At 41.3% G+C, this 9,553-nt stretch overlaps 1 protein-coding gene across 1 annotated transcript in view; it reads right to left on the reverse strand.

The window, feature by feature from the left end:
- The window catches only part of PHEX (phosphate regulating endopeptidase X-linked), a 103,651-nt gene extending 95,509 nt beyond the window's left edge, over positions 1-8,142 (reverse strand). The window contains exons 1-3 of the mRNA XM_074604917.1: positions 7,798-8,142; positions 3,603-3,671; positions 1,103-1,264 (exon numbers count right to left, since the gene is read on the reverse strand). Of these exons, the coding sequence (XP_074461018.1) occupies positions 1,103-1,264; positions 3,603-3,671; positions 7,798-7,915 (349 nt within the window). The 5' untranslated portion in view covers positions 7,916-8,142. The remainder of the gene's footprint in view (positions 1-1,102; positions 1,265-3,602; positions 3,672-7,797) is intronic.
- Positions 8,143-9,553: the final 1,411 nt, after the last annotated feature.

Consider the following 9,553-nt stretch of genomic DNA (forward strand, 5'->3'; position numbering starts at 1 on the left):
ATGCGAAAATTGAATACGTTATGACTAAAGAAAGCAAGCAAGCAGAGAAGGGCTTTGATGCCTACACATGCACATATGTACAAAATCTAAGAGAAAAAGAAACGCTATATTTAAGCACAACATCCTAAAACTGACCTCTGTTCTGTGGTGAGCTCAAAGCAGGCTCTTATGTCAACTAATAGATCAGTAACGCGCTCAAGGTGTGCAGTGCTCAAGGTGTGCAATTCCCAAGCACACCAGCAACGATAATAAATCTTGCACGTGTCCCTTCTTTTGCATGACTCGCTTTTAGTGAAGCTTGTAAGAACCTGGCAGGTTTTTTTCTACCTAACAATAACTGTCACTCCTTCTCCCCGGTTGGTCTGCACAGCTTCCTGATGAGCTGGCCTTGCTGCAGAGTATAGCACAAAGTCAAGTCACACACAGATTAAAATACCTCTCTTCCTACACATTTCCACCCCGAGGCTATTTTTTCCTCCAGACACACATTCTTTACCAGTTTTCTGTTTCACTGATGATAGCTCAGGTACTTCAATGGCAGCTTGAACAGACACATGAAGGAAACACGATACCCAAACAACCTCCGTCTCCGGAAGTCTGTAAATTGCCTCCTGCCAAGAGCTTGGTAAGTATACTGGAAAATATCACTCTGGGTTTGCCTTATTATATTCTTTTGCTGCTATTGGCTGCTCTTAGAGACAGAGTTCTGTCCTAGATTGACGTTTGTGTGGATCTTAAACATTTCTTAAACGTGCGTGCTGTGCCCCCACACTCTGCTCTACCTGTCTATTGCAAGAGTCAAAGAGTTTAAATCCTGCCCCACTTGGGAGTGTCCTTTTGTCCCTCAATTCTTAACTTGTCGAGTTACCACCAGTTGTGTTCTTCTTCCCAAATTCTGTTTCTGCTATAATTCGTTATCTCTTAATGATATTTTCAATAAAAATACCAACAAAAATATATTTCAAGGAGAACATCAAGTTGGGCTGTTGAATATTATCCAATAATCCAAAAGAAGCGTAGAGTCTTTATTCGTTTCAAAACCAGTTAGTTAACAAGCTACAGTGACAAGCCAACTAAACACTTTCAGAAATTACATACTTACCCTTTAGTTTGAGGTCCACATTGTGTCGCAGCCAAGGATAAACACCATAGTTTGACATGTCTTCAGGAATAGGGTGATTATATATCCAGCCATCACATGCAAATCGGTAAAAGTCCTCACATGGATCTACAGATTGATTTATCTTGCTTAAGATGGCAGCAGCTGTAAAAATGACACCACATAGATTCTGTGTAACACTTTTTCCTAAACAGAGAATGACATCAGGCCACAGTCCAGAAACAGTGATTAACATTTACCAATCTCTGCAACGTGATGCTGGCCTCACTTGCAAGCTAAGCCTTGTTTTTCTAGGACTGATGTGTGCCCTGATCTCTGCCATTTTTTAAAGAGCAGCAGGAATGCCACACAGCTTCTCTAGCATCTAACCGTGCCTATATGAGAAGCAAAAAAAAAAAAAAAAGACAAAATAGCTGCAATGAATGTTCTTGTGTTCTTGAGTGCCGTACAGCAGTGACCACTGAACCTAGCACTACAGGAACGTGGGCTGCTGGAGCCAGACACCTAAAGACAGGTTATCCATTGTTGCCATGATGGAATTAATTGCCTGAGGAATTTAGTAGCAATACATATAAAGCAGATTGTAATTAGCATTCCAGAAATTATGCACGGTTTACCTTCAGCTGAAGAGCTGCACAAGAAAACAAATTAAGTTCTGATTTACCCTTCATTGGAAAAGATAATTGCAGTATTTTCAGCTCCATTTTGCGACTGCATCTCTGACAGTTGCTATGCGAGGTGAGACTGGTAAGAGAGAGATCAGTCTGACAAGCCAGAGACTTAACTTTTGAGTATCTAATCAAATGATCATGCATTATAGTGATCTACATGGGTCGAGTAACATGGAATACGTGGATACTGGACAATTTTTTGGCTAAAAGACCATGTGTTTTGAGGTTTATCCAAATAACTAATGAAAAATCCTAGTAGGAAATATGACAACTTTTACAGACTTCATGGTACTATTTCTAGCATCCAGTAACTCTTCCTATGATATTTCTGTGTCTTAGCTGTAATTCTTTCTCTCACATTAGAAACTCTCAAACTGCCTACGTTGCAGACATTTTGGTCCTCGGCAATTTTCTGTCACTCCTGAAAAGCTGCTCAGCAAGGCAAGGCTCAGGTCTCGAGACACTGGGTAGTCACCACTCAGTCCGCTCTGAGCTAAAACAGTCAGGTCACGTAGATGTCCGAGTCTGTCTTGGGGCAAAATACCAGCTTCTGCTGAGCTTACCAAAAGAATCATGTTATTTGGTATACACAAGAGAAGAAGAAAGCCAATTCAGATTCAGACTTCTTAAGTGACTTTTTTCTTTTTCTGAAGCTCTAGATGAAGCCCATACACTTTTGGTGTGGGGGGTGTTGGGAGAACAGGACGAGTTGTTGCTGGTGGTGGTAGTAGTGTTTTGATCAGTCATCCCACCTTACTCAGATATTTGCACTCATTTGAGAATCAGCTCTGGATGGTGGTGCCCCGGGCAGACAAACGCACTGTCAGGGCAGTACAGAGCAAAAGTAGAATGACAAGAAATGTCCTGGTAATGTTGAGATCTGCAAATTTTTCGATTTATGGTGGCCCACAGAATTTGTCAGGATTTCAAAAACATGTCAAACACCTCACAGTATCAGCTTAATATGGTTCAGAACGGAAATACTCTTTTAAGTTCACACAGCGTCCACTTTGTTTCCAATAAAACAGGTCTGGGGGCAGACTTCTAGGTGCGGTAACTATTGTTTGATCTGTGCTCTCGTTACGCTCAATGACAAAAGTCTCATTGATTTAGTGCGAGCAAAACTGTGTCAAAACGGCCCAGTGCAAAACAGCATGCAGGGTTTCTCAGGTCACAGAATCATAGAATCACCTGGGTTGGAAGGGACCTTTCAGGTCATCTAGTCCAACCATCAGCCTGACTCTGACAAAAACCACCACTAAACCATATCTCTAAGCACTATGCCCGGTCTCTTTAGCTAGCATTTAATACCAATGGACATCCCAGCTCTATGAGGGTTGCCACATGTCCCTCTGCATGGAGAAAAGAGCCTGCCAATATGGAAGTAGTTGCAGATTTTGAGTCAGAGTCACCACGTTACAGTTGTGCAAGTCTGTGCAAGATCTGGCCCTAAAGCATCTCTGTGCTTAACAGCTGACTACTTGGAAGGAAACAACAAAATACACAGGAAGGTCAAGTTGCCCAAAATTTGATTTCCTATTAAAAAAATAAATAAACCCTATGAGAAAATTTAAATTAACCCAGGTAAAACAGAGTTAAAAATTTAAACCACAAGTTTTAAGTGTAGAAGATAAACAGATCTGTAGCAACTTAAACAGTGACGTTTTAAAAAGTCTGTGGGGTTTTTTCCCCCCTCGTTATTAATTAAGCTTTCTGAATAAAATGTATCACAGAAAAAATTCAAACAGTGTAAATAACTCGCTAACATACTACAATCATGATATAATAGAGAGGATAAAATTGTTGCTTACCAGCTTCAATGCATTCTGCGGTCAAACAGTACTGTTGCTTCGGATGAAACTTTATAAGACCTTGGCTGACTGCAAAATGGAAATTGATAATGAGATCATTTGTAATGAATTTTGACCATTGCAGCCAAATGTTGTGTACTTGATCATTTGAACGTCAGTGCAAGATCTAACGCATCCCTGACTACATTGATTTAAAACAGCCCGGATGTATATTAAGTAAATACTGCAGCTCGTAACAAGTAATTTTTCCCTTCTGTGCCTGCTTTCTCCTTCGTCTGCCTTTGCTCGTAGGCAGCATGGGGCAAGCGCTGTCTCTCACCGTACGTTTGCAGGGTGCCTGGAGTAACAACACTTCAGCCTTATTCACAGACGGCAAGCACCATCACGATACAAGCAATTAATCATTGTTGCTCTCATCCTCCAGAGATGCACCTTTCCCAGCTGGCGATGCAACATGGAGCTGGATCTGGCCACCTTCTGCAGGGTTTCCGCCGCTCCTCCTGCAGCTCTCCTGTGCTGCCCGGCCCCACCGGCACGACCCAGCGCCCACAGGACGCTTTCAGGGCCCCCTTATTGCAGCCTGGAATAAACCAGATAGCAACGGGCACAGGGACGGCTGGGCTTTATAAGGCACAGCGCAGTTTCTGTCTGAACCGGCTCTCAAAAGTATTGTAATTGGATTTGCTTCCCAAAACCTTGCTGACAAGAACTATGAAATCATCAGTTAATTTCGCTCGTCTTTTAAAAAATGTGTATTACAGCTGCCACCGAAACACAGGAATTGCTAATTTCAGACACTGCTGTCAGGCAGCAAATGTGCAGATAATTGATACTTGGGATGAGGATGGGAGAGTCCTGAGGGACAGATGAAATAAGACTCAGCGGATGGGCTCAGTAGACATAAAGAAGTGTCTTGTTATATCCATCATCTTAATAACTCGGCCTGTGATAAAAATAAAAAAGCAAAAGAAGCCAAACCAAAAACTCAACAATGGAATATATTAAGGTATAGTAGCTTTACTGGTGCTGCTAGTTATAAATTAGTTTCTCCTGTAGTTATATATTGTTCCAAAGGGATAGGAAATTGTGAAATGGTATTTCAGCACAGGAAAATTTTACTATAAAAAACCTAAAGCTAGAATTGAATGTAAAGCTGTTTCATCTCTTCCAGCCTCATAGCTTTAATGACAATTAATGGCAGAAATGGCCGGATTTCAATCAAATTTTCTTAGAAACCGAGAATGTAAAACTATTTCTGGACAGCTTTACCAAAGCTTGCATTGACTCAGTGAAATACAACACCTCAACCACCTTGGTAAATTAACCAAGAAATACATGAGATTTTGAGGCATATAAAGACTGCGGTTGGAATACTGAACGGTAGAAAATAGAAAAGTGGAGGTCTCCAGAATACGGTTTTAAGCCACAGGAAGTAGAGGATAATGTGCCTATTAATTAAGTGCTGCACTCCTCCCGACTCATCTTTCCCCCACTTGGAAGCTAGCCTTTCAGAACCCGTCCAGGTCTTGAAAGTTTGCTAGATTTTTTTTTTTTCCTTAACAAAGCAAAGAAAGGAGAGAAAAACCCAGACACCATTTAATTCATTTGCACTTGATGGAAAAAGAGGGAGACGGAAAAAAAAAAAAGTCAGCAAAGAATCTGAAGTAGCCTTTGTGGGTTTGATACTTGTAAACAGAAGCAAAATACCATTTCATCTGGTTTTGTTCCATTTACAACTTCATCATTAGAGCAAACTAAAAAAAAAAAATCTTTGGCAGTAACATTTCCCATTTAATTAACAGCTAATTTTGATTGAAAAACTTTGCCTGGTTTTGTTCTCTTGCCTTTTTGTTGTTGTTAAGAGAACTAACCACTACATTATTACCTAAACTTGTGGTTATAACACTCAGTGTCCCAGCTTGCTCCTCTTTAAGCCTGTTTCCAGACTCTTAAGCAAATAGGCACTGTAATTAAGTTGACCCCAAAAACGTGAAAGGGGGAAAGGCATACAAATATGCAGATGCAAATAATGTGGATGTTCCTACAATCTCAGAAGTCCAAAGGGCTACCAAATCAGGGGGAGATGCTACCGAACTGATGTTCAAAGCTGCCTGACCTTTTGCCTGAGGGAACTGGAGAGCGATCTGCTTCCTTTTGCTCTGGCCCCAGGCTCCCAAGGAGGAGATGGCTCCTGTCCTGCCACAGTCCACACCACCCTCTGGAAAGCTGCAGGCAGGACCCCGTGTGATGCCAAGTGACTCCCCTGGTAGCTCCCCACTGAAGTCACGGTATGGCTACAGCCAGCACGAGCAAGTAGCAGTAAATAAAAAAAACGTGATTCTCCTTAGAGTCGTAGGAATTCTGAGAGGAAGAAACTAGAGAAGGCTACGTTTCACTCCTCAGGATGGAAAATTGAATGGAAATTCTTTCAGGTCTAACAGGAAGTATTGCAGATTAAATAAAAACTGAAGAAAAAAGGTTGTCTTGAGATGCCTGAAATGTTTCCCATGACCAGAAATAATGGTCTCCTTCTCTACAGTTTAGCAAAACTAAGAAACAGTTAAACTCAAACTTGCAAACAAAACACAGTGTCACAATGAAACTTGGAAACATTGCATTGACAAAATGTTAAGCTAAAACAATTTAACTTTTTTCCTTTATTCTTTTGGTTGAAAACCTCAGACAATTTCCACACAAATACTGAAAACATTTTGGTTGACCCAAGGCCAACGTTTTTATTTTCTTAGCAGTTATGCCAATAAAAATTTTGACACTGAATCCCTGGCTAAGGGACCTCAGCACACTTGAAAAACTACGTCTAAGAATTAATATATTTCCTTGAATTTTCATGTCTAGTCTATGGATAAAGCATTTCTGTGTCTGAGAAGTTATGGTGGCAATCATCTATTGCTTTTTACAAGCAATAAACAATCAAGTGCTAAAAAAAGAAATAAGATCTCTCCATTAATCCTTGGTGTTTGATATTATATTCTTTAAGTGAACTCTAGAAAAAATAGTTTGCACTAACAAATTGAAGATTTAATCCTTTTCCCGTTTAGAAAGAGTTTTGTTGAATTGAGTGGGATTACTCACAGACACAAAAGTTACTTGCCTGCAAGTGTTTGTAGAATTTGCTCTAGCAGCTGCTCTAGAGCAGAAAAACACTAACCGATTGCGAGCCTGGTGCTTTAAATATTCTACAGAAAACCTGGCATAATTTTCTCTATTGTGATTATAAATGAAGCAGACTTTTCAAACAAGACCACAGGATCTTAAATGATTGGAGGGAAGCAAAAGATATGCTTCGGAGGCTAAGTTCTCCCCAGTCTAGGGAAATCTATGTTGGTCAAAAGAAATGAAAAGTTGTGATGAATGGTTCCAAAAGAAGATCTGTCTTTGCAAGTTCTTACAGGATACAACACTGCTTTCTCTTCTCTGCCTGGTGGTTCTGGGTACATTTATACTTCTTCACATCATTTTACAGGTGCAAGCATGTGCTTCCATGCGATATTCCAATAAAATCAATCTACAGATGATTCCAAACTCCGAAGAGGAAAAACTAATTCCTTCTCTATTGTGTCCAGGTACAGCTTATAAATCTGATCAAAACGTTTTAATTTCATGCCGGATGCACTCTTTATGATTTTTGCAAAGACGACTTTGCAATTCATCACAGAAGAACACAAACATCTAAAAAATGTGCAAGCATATGCATTATTGAAGCCTTCTACAGGAATTTTAGTGAAGCCCTAAATGAAAACCAAATGAAGGAAAACCCAAAAGATTCCATAAAATGTGTGCATTGCAGATTCATATTCAGGAAACAGATAGTATTAGCCCACTTCGGTCACAATCTGGGAGCCCGCAATCAGCATTACCGATGTGCGTAATCTCACCCATTTCTCCCTGTTCAGCAAAAGAACCCAATTCTGGCTAGAACACATTCATCTTAGCATGTAAATTTAAATTCAGCATTCAGAAAGTTACATGGGCTTATGCTGCGTCTTCCAGCTCTAACGTTCCCACAACAAATCCCTTTCCTGACAGGCTTCCATTTCAGGATAAATATATAATGGGGGGAAAAGAAGAAGAGACCGAGATTTTCACCAAAGCGTGTCATGGAGCACACGCACCTGCACCGAGCGGACAGGCTGGGGAGGGTTATGTTCAGGTTAATCTCGACCTTTTCACTTACCCAAGAAAAGCGCAGTGCCAAGCACAACGGTGCCACTCACAAAGACGCCGAGGGCGATCCGTGTGGCTTTGCTGGCTGCTCTCCCGGCCTCGGGTACTGTCTCTCCTTCCATCGGCATGGCTTGGGACGTGCTCGCTCTCGCAGAATTCTGGTTTTCCTCTGCTGGCGTGCTATCAGTATTTCAACTGTTCACAAACTGCACCCATGAGCTCTCCTCCTCCTCCTCCTCTCCCTATTTACAACTCCAGGTTTCTGTCGTGAACCATTTCCTAGGCACTTCCTGCTCTCCCCCCTCTCAAAGGAAAATTGTGCGTAAAATAGTAGCTGTCTCCTACGTTTTCCTCTGACCAGGAGGAGGAGGAAAGGCGAGCGGTGACCACTCTTGCTGCCTGTAAAGCCTCTACGAGCCAATCGCTCAGCAGTCCCCCTTATCAGGGGTTCCGAACACGAGGATTTCACAACGTTGCTGAACAGATGTTTCAGCTATTCAAACATATAGCTGTAAACCCTTTACAATCAAAGCAGGATTGCTGACAACTTTTACAAACACAAGACTGATGGAAGGTTTTCTTTCCCCCCCGCCTTGTGCTTATTTAAAAAAGACTAATTATCTGATGACTAAAGTTTCCTCCTCTTAAACCATTCCTGCAGCATCGTTTGGCTTCACCAGAAGAGATACCACTCAGTGGACAAATCCCTTTTTAAAGCTTCATAAGAGCTCTTAGAATATCATGTAGCATTTTATTTTGGGAATTTGGTATGTGACACTGTGTGCCAAAAATCACAGTCATGCAGCACAAAGCAATAATCAGCACAACCTACAGAATAGTGCTGCTTTAAAAGTTAGATTATTTTTTTTTTATCCAGGCAAGATATTTCAGTCCTTGATGATACGCAATGAATCTTAGGAAGTGATCCTGTCCTTCCAAGTCAAGTACTACTATGAACTTAGTGGAAAATACCTATTTGGCACTTCATGTTGGTGGGGAATAAAAAAAAAGGAAAAAAAAAAAGGCTTATTTATATGGATTTCTCATTTTCTGGCTTAGACTTGATGCTTTCTCCAGGTGGCAAGGTTTCCCTGTTCACCAAGTAACAAAATTTATCATTTCAAGATGAATTCTCTAACCTGACTGTGACATTCAGCCCTCTGAGGAGTTCTTGCTTCCTCCAGAGCGGGACTCCCATGGAAAACATGAGGATGCAGGGAGAGGCAGCACCATGCTCACCCTCCCAACAACAGTTTATGTGTCTGAGTTACTTCTATGCAAATTTATGAGTTCTTATCTCAGTCCACACCCTTCCTGATAAAAAAACCGCACAATTAGAGGGAAGAAAGGCACATGTCACAAGGTGTGTGTGTGACAGCAAGGCTATCATTTTGGAGAAGGGCTTTTCCCTGTGAGCACCTGCACACAAGTTGTACTGGATCCCAAAGGGGCATAAAGGGAAAACCTACTCCACCCACAAGAAGTTTGAAGGTCTTGAAACTCCTCACTCCTCAATCCCCTCTACAGCCTGGCTGGGGTCCTACAAACAAAATGCCCTCATTTCTTCTTCCCATCCTCTTCACCATTAAGTTCCAGGAGGTCATTCTCATCTCTGCTTGGCAGAAAACAGGAAAAAAACTTTTGTTTCTTTTCACCTGCGTACTTGTTCCACATTCAACCCATGATTTTTGACATCCATCACCTGAGGAAGAAGAGGGAAATGATGCCACAGAACTAGGAGGACCACATTCCTCCCAGTACAAGAG

This window comes from Larus michahellis, chromosome 1 (genome assembly GCF_964199755.1).
Source record: "Larus michahellis chromosome 1, bLarMic1.1, whole genome shotgun sequence".
In the NCBI taxonomy this organism is placed as follows: domain Eukaryota; kingdom Metazoa; phylum Chordata; class Aves; order Charadriiformes; family Laridae; genus Larus; species Larus michahellis.